A 19,265-nucleotide genomic window follows, 5' to 3' on the forward strand; every position below is an offset into this window, starting at 1 on the left:
GATGACGCTCCCGTTGTTACTATCACTCATGAGGATGACCTTGCTAAAATATGTTAGTTGATTTCTAAAACTAGTACTTTTTTTTTTTCCTTATGAACTATCACGAATTAGTTCTACCAACTGATATTGCAAGTTGTTGTGGTACAAAGGATATCGCTGTTTTTCATCTAAATACCCGCTCCGTAAAAAACAAAGTTGATGACATTGTCACTCTTTTTGAGATGTGTAAAGTTACTTTTGACGTTATAATGTTTTCTGAAACTTGGTGTCAGTCTGACCAGGATATGCTAATCTTACCAGGCTATAATAATTTTTCTCTTAATAGAAGTGAACGCAGAGGGGGTGGTGTTTCAATCATGGTAAACCGGGAGTTTCAGTGTGAAAAGCTGCTTTCGTTTACGGAAATCACGGAGAACTATGAAATTTTGAGTTTGAAGTGTGAAAATAAACTCTTTTCTGTTGTTTATCGTCCGCCTTCAACAGATTTCGGCAAATTTTTTTCTTTTTTAGACACTTATTTGGAATTTGCGTCTGCAAATAACTTATCGGTTATCATAGGAGGTGATTTTAATGTGAACATGCAAGAAAACTCGAGTCTGTCACAGCAACTAAATAACATTATTACTTCTTACGGTTTTTTAAACGTAATCACGTCGCCCACTAGAACCACTGATTCGTCAAAAAGTGTGATCGACCTTTTTGTTACAAACGAAACTACACAAGTAAATAGTGCTGGCACTATTTGTAGCGACATTAGTGATCATACTCCAATTTTTATATCTTTCCGTGATTCGAACACAAAGGCTAAAGTAAAAAGAAATGTTTTTTCTTTCCAGTACATATCTGATCAAAGCTTACTGTCGTTTAGAAACGAGATTGCAAGCATAGATTGGACGCCAGTTACGTTACAAGCAAACATAGATGACTCCTACGATAAGTTCCTTAGCATTTTAAAAAAGGTTTATAACAGATGGTTTCCTTACAAAACAACTTCTGCATCAAAGAAAATTCGAAAGCCTTGGGTAACGCCTCTTCATCTTAAAAAAATCACGCATAAGAACCGTTTGTACAAAAATTTCGTTACTACAAGGGACCCGAGTAAATTGATAGTATTCAAAAAGTATCGCAATGCTCTGACGTCGGAACTCAAGAAGGCCAAACATGATTACTACAAAGCTTTATTCAGTGAATGTGCAAAAAAACGTCCAGATGTCGTCTGGAAATCAATAAATGAAATTCTCCAACCCGGCAGACAACATAATTTTTTAGGAGAGCTCCAGGTAAATGGAAAATTGCTGTCTGGAACCTCGCTTGCTGAATGTTTTAACTCTCATTTTGTCAACCTGGCCTCGAGTTCATACTGCGAGGATGCAGTAGAAGGCATTTATCAAAGGGTTAGTGAAACCCTGTTTCTTGATCCAACAAGCGAACATGAAGTGTTTCGGGTATTTATGGGCCTAAAAAACAGCAAAACGTGTGATATTGACGACCTTCAAATAAAACCAATTAAATTTGTTCTTGATATAATTACACCATGCCTTGTACATATTTTTAATCTGTGTTTATCGTGCGGAAGATTCCCGCAAAAAATGAAGCTTGCAAAAGTGTCCGTGATATATAAGGGTGGAGATAAGAATGTTCTGTCAAATTATAGACCCATATCTGTTCTGCCTGTTTTTTCAAAGAGACTCGAAAAAATCATTTTTTGTCGTCTGAATAGTTTTTTGTGCAAACACTCTGTAATCACAGAATCTCAGTTTGGCTTTAGAAAAGGAAGATCTACCGAATCTGCGCTTCTTTTGCAAAAAGAAATCATATTACAAAATATAGAAAGCAAACTCTTGACACTTGGCATCTTCATTGATTTTAGTAAAGCCTTCGACTGTCTCAATCATGGCATACTCATTGACAAACTAAGTAGGTATGGTATACGCGGTCCATCACTTTCACTTCTGTATTCTTACTTATATGAACGTAGGCAATCTGTAATCATCGATGGTCACTTCTCATCACTGTTGCAGATTAAGTATGGCGTGCCACAAGGTAGCATTTTGGGTCCGTTGCTCTTTAATATTTATATCAATGATCTTGTGAATATTTCCGAAAATGTCAAATTTGTCTTGTATGCCGACGACACCAGTCTGTTCCTCAGTGACGCGGATGCGGATAACCTAATAACCAAAGGAAATTTAATTTTGTCTAGATTTTTTTTGTGGTCGCGAATAAATGGCCTATATATTAATGATACAAAAACAAAGGCAATTTTATTTAAACCGTCCAATAAACAGGTAAATATAAATGAAACTCTCCATTTTCAATCCACGCCGATTGAATTAGTGAAAGAACATAAAACATTAGGTATTATATTTTCAGATAACTTACAGTGGGATAAACACATAAACCAGGTCGTCAGCAAATTATGCAAAATTGTAGGTGTGCTTGCACGTTGTCGAGCCATTCTCCCCGAAAAAATAAAACTACAAATATATCATGCATTATTTAAATCCCAAATATCCTATTGCCATCTCGTTTGGGGCACGACCACAAGGACAAATCTGAACAGAATATTATTACTACAAAAAAAAGTTTTGCGCTTTGTTGGAAACGTTCATTTCTTAGCCCACACAGAGGCTCTATTTTCACAATACAAAATTATAAATATACATCGTTTTTATGAGTACCTTTTGACTCGATCATTTCTTTTTTCTTCCCCTGAATCTATTAATTTTCTGAAACAGACATCGGGATTAATCAAAAACATACCCACCATCTGCACCCGCTACTCCGAGGAATGGAAAGTGTTTCCGTTTCGCACGAACTACAGTTACCAGTCTTTAAAACATAATCTACCCTCATTGCTAAACAAATATTGCGTAGATGACGTGGACATCTACAATATAAACCCTAAGTCATTGTACTTACTTTTTGTATAGAGCTGTTTTCGTTAACCTGTGAAACCTAGGTCTCTTTTATATATGTATTTTACGTATTGCTGTAATCTCTGCAGTTATTTTTGTATCGCCATAGCTGTCTGCCAAGTGCACGGGGCCCGGACCCCGTCAAGTCAACATTTGTTGACTTTTTGTCCGTGGCTCCGGCGTCTGTAACCCATACGGATGCAAAAATAAAAATTATTATTAAATTATTATTATTATGGTGATGCACTGGTTTTTGACGATCGTGTACCGAAGCAATTCAGTGAAATTACCCGCTGCAACAGAGGCCAGCAAATCTCTCGTGTCGCCTGCCACCAACGCAAAGCGGAGTGTAATACTTCAGAAATGGCTTTCATCATTGCAATGCGACACTGAGGCGACGCGAACATTTTCATAATTATATCTCAAGGTTGCTTACGAAAAAGTATTTAATTACTTTTAAGAAAACATTTAGCCTCATGTGGAGTCTCTGTGCACTAGTCCCTAGCAACGGTTTGTACGGACCCAGACTCCATGTTGTAACGTAGTCAGTTACGGGGTCAATTATTTCAAGGCGCTTTTCAAGAAACTCTCGGCGTTCCATACGTTCGTATGAAACTGCTCACTACATATATTCATAAATATACACACACACACACACGCATATATATGTATATATATATATATATATATATATATATATATAGGAGAGGGTGAGAAATCATGGTGTAAGGCGCAAAAAAGAACGGACAGAGGAGAGAAAACGGAGATACAGGCGCCACTCACAACTATATCTTAAAAGTGCAGAAAGAAAGGAAAACATACATCGCCATCTTCATCACGTCCTCGCATGCGCTTAGCCATTCGATATACGCTTCATCTTCCATTTACAAAAACTTGTTAAACAATCTAATCTCGGCGTTATAGAGTGCAATAGATGTGTCACTTACGCATTGTGTACCCTTTTTTCTGATAAAATACGCCTCCAATAACTCGCGCATTTTTGGCCCTTGCCTTTGCCCAGAATCGCTGTCTCAGAAAAACCCAGATATGCTGCACTGTTCAGGCAAATGGGCCCCATTATTCCTCTTTAAATTTCTCGCGTGCTCCCTTAGTCGGTCGTTCGCACATCTGCCCGTCTGTCCGACGTAGGACTTACCACACCTAAGGGGGATTTCATAAACCAGCGCCATGACACAATCAACATATGACATGGCATGTTTGGTGGAGCAGCCTCGCTTCTTACCGCTGCCACAGGTAATGCGAGAGCAGAGTTGGCCGCGTTTTCTCGGTGCTGAGAACACGAGCGGCACTCCCGAGCGGTTCGCCACCTTCTTGAGGTTGTGCGACATGCTGTGCGCATACAGTACCACCTCAGGTCTCAATTTGCACCACGCCGTTTTCGCCTTTGCCGTCGTGGTTGGACTTTTGCTTTTTGAAGAATGCCTTCTGCCACATTCGTCGCCACCTTCTCAGGGTAGCCCGCTGACAATTGTCTTGTCACCTGGTTCTTAAAGCTCGTCTATATCCGGTGTGAGCACGACGTTCTAAGAGCCGACTTAGGCATAAAATAGCGATACCTCCTTAGACAGCGCAAGAGTTCCTTTTGGGACCGCGGTGCGTACATCCAACACGTGTGTCCTTCTAGAACCTTAAAACTCAAACCTAAAAACTGGAAACTACCCTGCTCAGGCAGTTCATGGTGAAAGTTAATCCTTTCCTATGGTGTCTAAAAGCCTCCAAAACTGAGTTCATGTCAGAAGGTAATAATTGAATTTATTGCATTGAAGCTAGAGAAAGGTAAAGAGAAAGAGAGCTGGCCAAAAATTCGGCAAGGAGCGAGGATCGAACCCGCGACCTTCGCGTGCCCAGTGCCACGAATTAAACGATTAGATCATCAATCCCACCGGTTTCGGCGGACTCAATTTTTGACCAGCTCTTTGTGCACAGTTAGTTTCGGATTCGCTTAACTGGGTAGGCGAGAGCCGTTGCTGATATAAGACCCATACTAGTTCCGAATTGCGGCAGAGACCTGGCACGTCATTTCAGCTTGCAAATGTCGGAAAGCATCTATCTTCCAATATATCTAGGGAACCACTCCTCCCCATACGGACAGACTGCACCATGTATTTAACGGCAATGTGTGAAGATTGACACGTGTAGTCGTACTGATACTCTGAACGAAGAGGGAAGGAGTGGTTCTTTAAATCTGTGCTTCCCCTAATAACTTACGTGTGCGCGTGGTAGTGGTAGATAGTGATGTTGACGCCTCGTTCATTTTCTGCAATCTATTATCATTCTGCTGCGATGACCTGAACTAGGCATTTCTCAAGACGTGGCTTTGTGTATTATTAATTTAAAACAAATGAAGCAGGAGATATTAGTGAGGAAGAAAGTAATTTCATTACACTACACGAAAGTAATATTTACTTTTGTTTTTATTTACAAGTTACCACACGTTTGACTTGGTCGGTCAGCTGCTTTATCACTTCCCACAGTCGTGGCATCCCTGTTCCTAATATTATCGTGACAACTGTCGCAAATCAAAAATGCGGTACGAAACAATATATATATAATTGAAAAGAATGTTTTGTCGCGATTTCAACAGGACATTTCCGGGTCAGGAGCATAGGAGACAGCGTGCATAACCGAAAGGCAGCATTAAAATTCCAGTTTGGTCTAGTCGATCCATTATCACCGTTCCAAGCGCCAAAACTACTCAAGGACAATACGAATGGGGACAAACACAGGGCGCCCTGTTTTCGACACCTGCCTTCTTGTTTTTGTGAAGTTTCGGCGCTTTGAACATGGTAACCGATAGGCCACTCACGCTGAAGAAATCCGCGCTCCTAAGACAGCTATAAAAATGGCGTTAATAACTGCAATGGGTCCATTCACTTTTCTTTCATGTTAATCGACTACGACCTTTAACGGTGGAGGCATTACTGGCAGCTCCTAAAGCACACGGAGGCCGTTCTTTTCACCGCTATATTGAATCTCTTCGCGCTTTTCCTTATGGTGTAATCGCACTTATTTTTTGTCAAGGCGACGAGATCTCGACAGCCGTGCCGCGGTCAGGAAACCTCCCCGAGGAGTTGTATTGCACCGGATAGCTTTCTCATCTACAGCTAAGGTACCATACGCCCAATGAGGCTGACCAACTGCCGGCCGTATGAACGTGCAGACAACATTATTATATCCCGTGTCTCTCGCCCGCTTCTCATCTATATGCGGCAGCTTGTAGTTATCGCGTCATAGGCCCTGTCAACTATTTTTTGGTGCCTCTGTCCCATGGTGTCGTAAGATCGCGTGGATAGTTGAACATTCGGAAGTCAACTCTTCCCTGACCGTGTGTCGTGACCTTTCCTCTCCTTGTGACGACAAGTGAAGGAATTTAACGCATCTACAGAAACCCTCTGTGTGTATCGCTCAGATATCACTCAGAGAAAACTCTCTTTAGACGAATGTATGCAAAGCGCTTCGGAGAGGCTTGGGGCGTGTCCGCAGATGGTGGCGCGTGCCTTCGCATTGTGGTTCAGATCGCACGGTCCGGTATTCAAATCCTGCCGAGCCGCGTGGGAAATGTCGTTTCTTACAATTAATTACCTACGTTGAATCGTGACCAAATAACCCCTCTGTTTGCATGCGTTGCATGATGTGTGGTGCGTATACTCTACACAGCCTCGATCCGCGTGTACAGATTTCCGTTACACTCGAGTGTAACCTTTTCTGCGTAAAGTGCACTCAAATGCAGATTCCTTTTTAATATAGTCTTAACATGATTGATTATTTCTTACCGTCATCGAAGAGTACTCACACCAAAGAACTGTGTTTTATATCCCTTCAGTAGGACACTCCCATTTAAGGCTTGCAAAGGCAACATTTATAATTTTTACTCTTGAATGCGAGTTCCAGGTTTGACGTATCTTCAGCTATTAAAGCCTTATTTTTGTTTCTTTTGATGGCATATCTAATCTAGTAGAATAAATATTTGTAACCCCACAAGTATGGGCTGCAGCGGAGACACTGACCATCTCCCTGAAGTGTTCGTAGCTTGAGGCTATCCTCCAAAGAGCTCCCGTAGACTTGCGAGCCATCCACGAATGAAGTAAGGGAGTCGATCTGCTGCCGGGGACCTGCACATAGACACAAATTAGATAATAACACTTAAGAATGCATTAGGATAAATTTTGATAAGCACATGTCGCTGAATATCTGAAGAATTTGGAATGGCCACAACATTTGGGTTGTCCAACTTTTGAACCCCAGCCAGTAAATGTTAGCATCCAAGCAACCCCGCCTTTAGTTTTTGAGTAGTTACTGTCTTGACATTAAAAGACAGCAGGCAATAAATGGCATTTGACTCGTGAACTGCCCTTGTACCACGCGAATCAGTGAATGCTCGGGAGGCTGTAGATGAAAGGTGAGGACTCTTAAATGGTAAAATAAAATTTCTATTCAACTAACACCCACGTTAAACTACTGAGAATGAGTCCTAGAAAAGAAAAGCAAATTAAACGTTTGTGTTCAGACAGCGTAAAGGCGATCTCTTTTGGAGGTGTAGCGACACAATTACCTTGTATTTGAGACATTTTGCACTGCAGCATGGCTGCTAGCATGGGTCTTTAACGTATATCGTGCATGCAAATGTATTCCAAAAGCCGGGAGAAATAACAATTCAAAGATTTTTACTCCGACTTAACCAACCAAGGTGAAGATCTAGAAAGCAACAAGCGCACCAGCTTCTACACTCAAAAACAGTCCCGTTTGCTTGATGATCGCTTGCTGCGTATCAACGATGTGCGAGCTGTGCACAATTTCTCATCCAAGAAACTGTCTTAAGACCACTTGAGCTTATTATGGAAGGGCCTGAATTTTGCTGTAGCTTTCAGAAGAGTTCCGATATGGGATATTACTGCGAAGGTTGAAGAGAGGTTGCTTCAGATTAGAGATATGCCTGATGTCACTTTGGCACGAAACCGCATAGTCAGAGTCCTGTCCAACGCTAGGAACACTCGTACAAACATGAGTTCTTGTGAACGCGCGGAGTTGAGTGATCTGAAAATGAACAGATACATCGTGATCACATTCGCTGATAAATTTGAAGGCACTGTTTTGTTATACCGGAAAGATTATGATGCAAAGATGCAGACAATTTTAAAATACCTTTTGAATTTTGTCGCTTAGAGATGTAATCCCAGGGCGACGTCCGAAAGGCAACTTGTCGGGCTTTGGCGGTCGTTAAAGACAAAAGGACGTCTCGATCAGGCGTTTTATCGCCAGCTTTATTCGTCGGGCGGGTGCGCCCCTTGGATCTATGGGTTACCTAAGATTCGAAAAGAAGACTGCACTCTGCGCCCTATCATTTCGTTCGCCGGATCCCAAGCGTACAACTTGTGCAAGTCTTTTTGGAACTGTTCACGCCGCTTACGAATGGGAAGTCGCTGTGGGTTATACACTCACAGGAATTTGTTGCCCCGTGCACGGCAGTTAGCACATGACGATGTAATGGCGTTTTTTATTATGGTCTGGTTATTTACAAATTTGGGTATTGGCGTGGTTATTGAAGTTGTAGACAACCATTTGAACGAGGATTGCACACTGGGGAGTCGCACGTTTTTGCTTGTTGGGAATATTGGAATATTGTTGCGATTTTTTAGATGCGGAGCATCTCTTGCTCGGGTCTATGTCCCGCGGCGTCGGCGTCGTAGTCCGCACTCACACTACGCATGCGCAACTCTCCTCCTTGCCTCTCTCCAACAGCTGCGCGTTACTCTCTCCGCTCTTCCTTTCTACCAGCTGCGTGCCCTTCGCGTGCGTTCGCTTCTACTCACACCGCGCACGCATGCGCAGCTCTCCTCCTCTAGTCTCCTCTCCTTCAAGTGTGAATATAAGCAGCGGTAGCGCTCTGCACGCGTTCAGTTCACCGCTGTTGACTTGCGTTGGTTACATGTCATCACACCACTCGCTGCAACACGTATCATACGACAACCGCAAACAACCGCCAACTACCATTCACGGCATTGATCACGTCTTCACCAATTTCAAGATCCACCCACTGCACCAAGATCCCCTCACGGTTCACTTCAGCGACCACAAAGCCATCCTCATCAAAGCAAAGTGCACACCTCAAGTACTAGACGCTGCTCAATAAAGACCTTCGTTAACCGTTTCACCTTCGTAAACGCAATTAAAAAAATTACACCATCTTCCCGAGGGGAACCATGGGGTGATGCGGAGCATCGCGGAGTTTCCAACAACGTTCACGCGATGTGTGGTAACGAACACATGTTAACAACGTAATAACACGCAAGTTAACAACGTTACTAACAACGTTACTAAGACCGTTAATATCATCGTTAATAACGATCCGCGATGCTCAGCGTCACCCCATGGTTCCCCTCGGGAAGATGGTGTATTTTTGAAGCAGACTTACTGTTCATGGTTTTCCAGCTACCTGGGAAACCGCCAGAATCATGTCAGTTTCTCAGATTGTTTGTCCGGGCCGTTTTTATTATTATCTGGTGTGCCCCAGGGCTCTAACCTTGGGCCGTTGTTATTTTTAGTGTTCATCAACGACTTGCCGTCGCAGGTGCTGCACTCCAAAGCATTATTGTACGCAGATGACTTGAAGCTGTTCAGGAGGGTAGAGAATGTACAGGATTGTCTGTTGTTACAAAACGACGTATGTTCAATTGAGCAGTGGTGCATAACAAATAGACTACAACTTAATCTCAAGAAGACTTCAGTCATGTCAACCAGCAGGAAACACGAGAGCATAGCGTTCAGGTACAACCTTTCCGGAGGGCACATAAAGCGTGTATCTCTTGTACGGGATCTTGGTGTTCAAGTGGACTCCAGGTTGTTTTTTCATCAACATGTGTCACAGATTGTTAATCAAGGCCTGCGATGTCTTGGTGCGGTGTCACGGATAACTAGAAAATTTAGAAGCCCTCATTGTGTTCTTTCTTTATGTTGTTCACTTGTCCGGCCGCGTTTAGAGTTCGCATCCGTAATATGGAACTCTCTCTCGGCTACAGCAATGTAATCGAAGAGGTACAGCGGAAATTTATTCGTATTGTATACGATAGGCACATTGGTCGTCGGCGTTTTTACAGCTATAGCTCGGTATTAGCAGACATAGGCCTCCAGTCTCTTCAGGACAGGAGGCTTGCACATGATATGAACTTTTTGAGAAAAGTTGTGCATGGCACTCTTGATTGCGACGAGTTGTTGTCATCATTGTGCTTCCGTGTCTCATCTGGGAAGGCGTGTAAATGTATTCACACATTTTATGCAGATATTCATTCAAAGTGTCCAATGACTCGGTTACAAGATACATACGATTCAATGTTTTTACAAGATGACATATTCACTTGACTTTATCTTAGTGTGCCCTTGGCAACCACTTTTATTTTTAACTAACTAGAATTTGATGACGCGTCAGACTGATTTCTATTGTGCTCCTCGGCAACCACACTGTCCTATGTAATACCCTTTTTATTGTTAACGCCACTGTGCGAAACATGACAAAGTGTACTGTCCTGTAGGCCTGACGGCTGTTGACCGGCACTAAATAAACTATCTATCTATCTATCTATCTATACATAACTTTTTCGAAAGCAGTTTATCGCCATATTCAGGGCTGTCCTATGGGAAGCCCAGTTTCTCTAACTGTGGCTAACTTGGTCATGGAACATGCAGAAACATTGGTGTTTAGCTTGCGTTTTTTCCCCTTGAAAATGTACTGCCACTATGAAGACGGCACTTTTTTTTATTTTGAAAAAGATGGACCTCCACGTCTTCAACCTCGCCCTCAACAGTGTTCACCTGTCATCCAGTTCACGTGTGAAACTGAGAAAGAGAGTGCTTTTGCTTTTCTCGATGTGCTGTCCTGCCAGGCCAGAAATGGGGTCATGAACAGAAGAGCGTGCCCTGTAACTGTGGTAAATATTTAGGCTTCCACTCCTATCATCCGACAGAGCAAAAGTGGGGCGTAGTGGCAATCTTTTAACGCAATAACGCTGAGCTCGTAACGCAGTAAAGACGGAGCCGGAGGCGTGACTTCGAAAATCTTGATTGGTCGATAGTGTAATGACGCCACAGCCACATGATCTCGACTGGGAATTTGAAACAACTCATGGCGCAAACATAACGTCACGCGTGGAATGAAAGTGGCTAAAATATAACATGTAATTCGAATTAAAGGTGGCCGCACGTCTGAAGGGATTTCACTCTATGAGGTAATTAATTTGCCTTAAAGAAAATCTTGAAGACGTTAGGCGGCATTCGTATCCACGACCCATCGGTTCCGAGCCTCACACACTGCTGACTAAGTCACGCAACGCACGCTTGCACGGCGAATGAGAAGGCAAAGCGAAAGGGGCCCGATAACACTATCGCGTTTCACTCTCAAAAGCGACGGTTAACCGTCCCTTAAGTTTCGTCTCAATGTGACCAACTTTCGTGAAATGATCACCTGCGATAGCAGGAATCGGCAGAGGTTATGAGCGTCCTGGAAAACCGCAATTACCCAAATGCCCTCCTAGAGGACATCCGGAAGCGCATCCAGAGTGGTAAAACCGACGGGGGGGGGGGGGGGGAAGACACAAATCTGTGCCGCCATTTTGTGCGTCAAGGGTGTATCAGACTCAATTAGAAGAGCTTTACATCTGCTGGGCACTTTAACTGTATAACTGTTTTACACTTTGCGTATTACGTTCGCTAAGCCAAAACACCTCACCCATCCGAGTTCCCAAAGTGGGGTTGTATACAGAGTGAGCTCTGGCGATAGCAGCGCCACTTCCATTGGAGAGACTGGGAGACAACGAAGCACCCGTCATTGAGAACAGACGTGGCCAACTAGACACACGCCACGGGGGCGAATCGGTCCTTGTTGTCCACTGCTGGACAACGGGCCATTCTTTTGTTTTGAACAATGCGGGGACCTTGCCATGTGAGCAGAGATGGGGGCCTCCTAAGTTCGTTAAGTCGTGATGTATATGCCATGCAGTGTTGCGGAGTTGCCACTCCGGAGTTGGAATTATTCCGGAATCATTCTGCATTTTCACAACCCCGGAATGGAATGGGAATGGAATTGCGGCAACGTTCAGGGGAATGGAATGGGAATGGAATTAGATGCCTTTTGCCCGGAATGGAATGGGAATGGAATGGGCCAGGTTCTTTATATATTTTTTATTTATTTATTTATCTATTTTTTACGTTCAGCTATACCGAGCCAGTCAGGGAGTCGGTTGTTCAGAAATAAAATGAGCAGGAAACTGCGAACCCGCGTAAATCCCTAGCAGACTTATGCGCAAAAGAAAAAAATGCAATACAAAAAACAAGCGTCAAAGCAAAGAACAGAGGGGGAGGGGAGGGGGGGGGGAGGCGGCGGTGGCGCCTTTCACCAGTGAAGTTCAACACATATCCGAATGCGTCTGCGCCTGTAATATTGCACGGCTGGTACGCCATCAGCCGACGTGAACGTGACCTGCTGCTCTGGTGATCCGATACCCAGGAAGGGGGCCAGACGTGGCCTCGCTGTGCGGACCCAGACTTCGTGCACTTTCCAATCGTCTCGAGCGCGCTGTCTCTCGAAGAGCTCGCACCTGTGCCGGCCATCTCAGGTCGCAATCTACGAGGTCTCTATTTGAATGATGCTAGGCGAAACTTGAAGACTGCCATTAATGCGTTGGAGGCGGAGAGTCGGCAGGAAAGACCGTCACAACAGGAATGCCACCATATCGATTTTTCAACCGTAACAGAAGATAATACATGTGCTTCAGGATGCTTCAGGTGGTACACTTTTCTCGAAAATTCCAAATGCAACTGCCTGCATGGTCTTCAACGAGGTCAGCTACAACGAAAGTATGTATTGTCCTTTGATACAGCAGCGTGGGTAAAGTTTCATGTTCAAGGCAACACCTACAGATTCAAGAATACTAGTTCGTCCCACCGTGACGTCATGTGATCAGTGCTGACAGGGGCGCCCTTATTGGACAGGGAAGTGGTGATGTTTTGATGGAATTGATTTTAGAGGTCGAAGTCTTTTCGCATCACTGGTCAGTCAGACAGGATGTCAGGGAAGGGACCGCGGTCAATCCTTGATGGAACGTTCTTTAAATCCATTTAGGACTCTTCGTCCGGAACCACTACCTTCAAGGCAAAGTGCCAAGCCTACGGAAAAGTAATTTCGGGACGAAAAAGAAAAAAAAAGAAAAAAAACTTCCACATAAACTTAAAGCCTCATCTCAGTTGGCGTCTCAAAGAAATTTGAAAAATGTATTGTATTATCAGTATTTATATTTCTGCACTCCCTAAAGTGTATTCTTGTATTTGTATTTCCGAAGACTTTTTGCCTCTTTATAAATGGTATTTCCGATACGTATCACGATACATTTTTATAGATATATTTGAGACTTGAGTATCAGTATCTTAGCAACTATTTTCATTTATCGCAATATTAGTATTTCCAAATACATTTCTGTATATTTCTGCCCACCCTGCAACGTAATGCAGCTGTCAAGCGACACTCTTAACGTTTAGGAATTGGAGGAATGGAATGGAGCGACTCAGCCATTCCAGGAGTGGGAACGGGCCCCGTGTCCCCATTCCTAGGAGTTGAAAGGAATGGAATTATCGAAAACTCTAATTCCCCGGAATGGAATTGGAATGGAATGGGGGTGCCCATTCCGCAACACTGATGCCATGCATACACGGCCTGCAATATCAACCGCGGGCTCGTGCCGGACGTGTACAGGGATATTTTAGAGTGATAGTCTGGTTCGCCCCCCCCCCCCCCCTTCGCAATGGCCAATGTATAGCGAAGACTCCACCCGTATAAATGGCAAGACGTCTGTGTTTTGTTATTTGTTTGCTGTGTTAAGCAGGAGTAAAGCTTTTTGAAATAGTACAATATGCAGTAGTGATCCACAACCAAGCTGATGCGAAACTCATTCAGATTGAAACGGGCAGGGGTGAGGATTGAACTTAGGGTCGCTGCTACTGCAGAGCGAGATTGCTCTCTACTTTCTCCGAGCTGCACTGCTCTAACGGATTCGACTACCGTTCAAATGGCCTCTGCCATTTGACTCCAGAACTTCAACGCTCCAGCCTTGCTATTAAGCAAATGTCACCCTAAAGAAGTCAAGAACAACAATGCGTTTTATCTACGTCGGTTTAATGACACTCAGCCTGTCCCCCTCAATGAGGAGTGCAGCCTTGACGTACAATGCTCTCCTTTTGCGACCGCGAAATTCGCCGTTCAGCATTTGTTTAACGAATGTTCCACCCCCTCCTTGGAAAAAATTAATAGCCAGAGTTTTCCTCCAATCCAGTTTTGCTGTTCATAAGCTATGCAAATGTAATTCAACGTTCGATATAGGCCTCTGGGAACTGGGTCAATCACAGAAGTATAAACAACTCTGGACTCTAAATATGGCCTGCGCCGAATTAAACAGTCAACCCGACTCTGGAATAACATATAAAAATTGACCTAGCATGCAATGAAGGACAACGCCGCATGATGCCTCAGTTGTTCCATTAGGAAAGACTTTAACTCCATAATACGTGTAGTGCCGGGAGGTGGTGAATCTGCTACCACACCTAATGTGCAAAATATCAAAGATAATCTGCACCGTTGGCACGCCGATGCCTGGAATTTCATATTCTGGGAGTCCTTGAAGTGTCCGTATTTTCTTCTCCTTGATAATAGAGCTTCCTACGTCAATTGATACGCCGCTTACAGGTAAATGTGCGGTGGTGAATAAGCTTTGAACTGACAATCAGACGTTAACAAGAAGCTCCAGAATTATGACCTTTCAGACACCAGGGTTTTTCAACCACCCTGTACGGGCGCATAGCTAATATAAAGTAGCTTGTAGTAAACTTTTTGTATTGGACATCCTGACAAGTCCGGGGAGCACTGCATCCATTTTTCGTGAATTGCGCGTGCGTTATATATTGTTGCACTTGGTTATGGGGAGCTTTGCGTGGTTGCACAACACACACGACAGTTTCATGTACCCTGGTTTTTATCAGGACAATCAGTAGAAGTTTAAATTTATTCAGAAGTAGAGTGTGTAAGTAGAATGCTGAAACAAAGCGTTACAAGAGGTGGATAGATGGATCTATAGTTTATTCAGTGCCTGTCAACAGCCGTGAGGCCTACTGGACAGTACACGTTGTCATCTACATGGTGGCTTGAATAGCAAAAACCGCACACAATATACTAGTTCCCAGGGACACAATAGAGTTAATATAACATGTCTCATGTAACAACACTCTCGTTGGCGAGTGCACATCGATATAAAAAGCCAATTGAAAATGTTACCATGCGAAAACATGGAATTGTATGTGTAATGTAACCGTGTCATTGAACTGTTTGATTGAATATGTGTATAAAACGTGTGATGACATTTACAGGTGTTCCCATATGAAACACGGAAGCACAGCGATAAGAACACATCATCACTGTAAAGGACATTCTGCACAACTTTTAATAAAATGTGATATCACGCGCAAGCCTCCAATCGTGAAGAGACTGAATAATCGGCCAAGATAGAACTAAGCTATAAAAACGGCGATAACCAATGTTTCTATCTTATATGATAGAAATAAACTTCCGCTGAACCTTTTCGATTACACTGTTACAGGTCAGAGAAACAGAGCCTCATATTACAGATAGAAACCCTAAACGTAGCCAGGCAAGAGAGCAATAAAGAGAGCAAGCGTAGCGAAGGCGTGGACATTTTTCCTTTTTTTTTTATTGCCGCGATATCGAGGCAAAACTACGCAATGCCTTTTTGGCTATGTGTAACACATGTTGGTGAAAATGTAGTCTGGAGTCCCATTAGACACAAAGGTCCTGTACAAGAGATGCGCGCCGTATCCGATCTCAAGAGAGGTTATAGTTGAACACTGCTCTCCTGTTTATTGGTGATTGACATGACCGCAGTTTTTTTTTCGATTAAGTTGCAGTAGTTTTGTTAAGTATGTGGAGCGTCGGAGATGAAATGCAGAAGACACGAAAGCTTATTCGCTTACAGGGTCAGAGGACAGAGGAGAGTCTCTGTTGTCCCCTGTCCCTGTAAGTATGTCTTCCTTCGAGTCTTCCCTATTTGTTAAGCACCACTGCTCAATAGAACACACGTTGTTCTGTAATAAAAGACAGTCATGCACATTACTTACAAACAATTTTAAGTCATGGGTGTCCAGTGATGTTTTTGTGTCTGCACCTGCGACGGCAAGTCGCTATTGATAACTAAAAACAACAACGGCCGAAGGCCTTAGGACACACCTTACAGGGATACGAACGCAACAGTCAAACAATCGGAAAACTTGATTTTGGTGGTTGTGCAAGTAGTTGGCAAAGCATGTTGGCCGTCCACTCACCGAGGCTGCAGAGCGGGCACCTGGCCGAGCGAGGGAAGTTCATGCAATGCTCGCCGTACTTGCCGAAGAAGTGGTCCGTCGGCGGAATGTCGAACGAGAAGCAGCGCGGAGAGCTGCGCGTCTCCGGGGAGCAGCAGTCGATCACATCATTCGGATCTACGATCAAAACACGTCGTGAAAGCTCTTGATTAGCGTTACTTCTACACGGTGGAGGCAACGTTAGGCACATCAACACTGATACAACCTCGAAGACAAGGCCTCCGCATGACGTCATACTCAGTGGATTCCCGACCCGCCCCAAGCGGCAAACACGCCGATGCTTCACAAGAGTTCGCCGCAAACTGGCCGCCGAGTACGTCAGGCGTCGCGCTTGTCTTTTGTGGGGCGCTGCAAGACGCCTTGACGGCAACGATGACGCTAGCTCGACGACCCTGCCTGGATCTACTGCGGCCGCTGACAGCTTAAAAAAGCCGTGACGGTCCCCATCATCTAACCATTGCTCTGCATATCATGAAATTGCACCCGATAGCAAGGCCGAAGAATGCATCACGGTGGCACCAAATAATTAGCCCCGCGTAGATTTCAGTGTCTATAGTGATTAAGGCTTAGGGAGATATTGTCTTGTCTTCTAGGCGGTATTGTATGAACGCATACGTTTATGTTTATACATGCAGACACAAAAGGGTGACGGGGCAAATGATCAGAACAGTATTTCTGAATCGCCTCTTGGGAAGAAAGTCGGGCTTTTCGGATTCGTTCTTCCGAGAGAGCAGCAATGATCATCTCAAGTTTATGTTGACATCGTTTACAGACAATAGTCTAGGCAGATTTTGACAATTATTTATTTCATAATTAGTTCCATGCCTTGAGAACTATTCGTGCGCTACGCTTAACATTTATGGCAATCGTTTACATAAAATGTTTTGCCAGGATTTTTCCTCGCCTTTTCTAAATAAAACAATCATCATTAAGACACAGGAGTCGAAGAAAGAATAAAAACACTTTGACTCCTGTATTTTCACCAACACGCTCTTTCATCTTTATCATTAAGACAATACTAGATGGATGTATATACACTATTTTGTCGTTTGCTTCCACTGAAAACATATAGCTCTAGATGAAATTAAAAAAATCTTATCTCTTCTATGAGAAAACAAAGTTGTTGAGTTTCAAGTGCTTCACGTCTTTCGTCAGTCATGGTGTGTCCGTTTAGAAGCGAATTGGAGCCGAAATCTGTGCCGACATGTGACTGGCACCACTATTAATTGCACAGGTCCTTAATGCAATCGGATCTGTGATCTCCCCTGGCGTGAATGGCGAGCATACAGCCTTCCCGCTATCGTTGAAACCTTCTTCAACAACAGGATTAGAATGTCGCGTTCCGACAAGAAACAACAAGAGCCAGTTGCCAGTTATCGCCAACTTGGGCCATCGTCCGGATGAGGCGCCCATTGACCCACCAGTCTTGTTTGAGCACCGAGGACCACGTGACCTTAACCAAGCCTACATAAGAGCGGAGAACTTGAGCATAGCGGGACTTGAAGCCCGATCACTCGCCGACATGCGGCTGACCCCACTGTCACCTACGCAGGATTGTATTCCGATCGTAAACTATTGTGTTTGTTGCCAGCTCGTTTCACGACAAGTGCTACTGCCCATTACCGCAAAGAAATCTGCTCTGAATGTCTCGCAAATACTTCCACCTTTTGGCGAACCGGGATTTCTACTTTATAATTTTTTTCATCTTACTTTTCGTTTATGTAGAGGTAAATCCTCGTACTGAGTAAAGAAATTTCAATGCTCATAGGTCTACAAATTGAGCCGGCAACGATCTTGAGCAAATTAGAGGCTACCCATACTGCATTTGTCAATCAAGAACCTATGGTGAATGATGTAAACAGGATGCTCTAAAAGCGCAGCTCTTAAGGCCCGTTCACACTCTTGCGACCTCTTAAACCTGGGTTCCTTAAAACTTCTTAAACCAGAGAACACACTAACGCCATCTATTAGGAAGCAGTGTAAACTCGGCGGTCCGGCATATTTTTTTTTTATTTCTCGCGCATTATCCTTTTTTTCTTGGCTCGAAAAACTTTTGTCAATGTTATAAACGAGCCTTTCTATGGGTATTACGCACATTTGACCTCGGAAATCCCGCAAAACCTTCACTCTTGTGAAATTCAGTTCCAGGGTCACCGCATAGATGGCGCCACAATGCCTGTGTGTTCCCTCATTCTGAAAATATTTAAGAAGTTTTAAGAGATATCGTCTCTCTCAGTCGTAATCGGTCGCAAGAGTGTGAACGGGCCTTTAGGACCCCATTTCCGTGTATCGCAGCGCCGGCGTAACCGCGCTAAAATTAGCGGGAAAATTGACGTCGCGTGAGATCGACACCAATTCAATTTCCCGCTAAATTTACCGGGGAAATTAAGTTTCTTCGCTACATACAGCAGACAACTTCGATTTCTCCGCTAGATTAAAGCGGGAAAATAGATGTCACGTGAACTCAAGAATAATTCAATTATCCACTGGGTGGTTTCATTTGAAATCGAACACACTTGTCGGGGTGGTTCTTTCGATTTTTTTTTTAATATATGTAATTTGCCCATTTCCGGAAAGAACAAAACCGCTTTTCAAAATTTGAAAAAAAAAAATATTTCGGTTCACAAGAATTATTGAGTGGAGCAAGATGAAAATCTGTTTTACTCCGTGATTTCCCTACCCAGTTATGTACGCTAGTATGAATACGGGGAGCATACAAAACTGAGTTTATTTGTACTCCTGTATGTTATTTCGACTATTTTTTAGTTCAGAGGAATATACTTTCGTATTTGTATTTATCAAGGTAAAAAATGCCAAACATCGTCTCTTTCACAATCCGGTGACATCTTCAGAGCCTTGTAGCTCATGAGTTATTATATTTGTCACTTATTAAATACTATGCGGGTGTAGCCACAT

At 43.5% G+C, this 19,265-nt stretch overlaps 1 protein-coding gene across 1 annotated transcript in view; it reads right to left on the reverse strand.

Annotated features, from left to right (window-relative positions):
• The window catches only part of LOC8038365 (peroxidase), a 264,537-nt gene that overhangs the window by 102,252 nt on the left and 143,020 nt on the right, over window positions 1-19,265 (reverse strand). The window contains exons 6-7 of the mRNA XM_029989515.3: window positions 16,311-16,466; window positions 6,947-7,051 (exon numbers count right to left, since the gene is read on the reverse strand). Of these exons, the coding sequence (XP_029845375.1) occupies window positions 6,947-7,051; window positions 16,311-16,466 (261 nt within the window). The remainder of the gene's footprint in view (window positions 1-6,946; window positions 7,052-16,310; window positions 16,467-19,265) is intronic.

This window comes from Ixodes scapularis, unplaced genomic scaffold (assembly GCF_016920785.2).
Source record: "Ixodes scapularis isolate PalLabHiFi unplaced genomic scaffold, ASM1692078v2 PGA_scaffold8__174_contigs__length_109621045, whole genome shotgun sequence".
NCBI lineage: Eukaryota > Metazoa > Arthropoda > Arachnida > Ixodida > Ixodidae > Ixodes > Ixodes scapularis.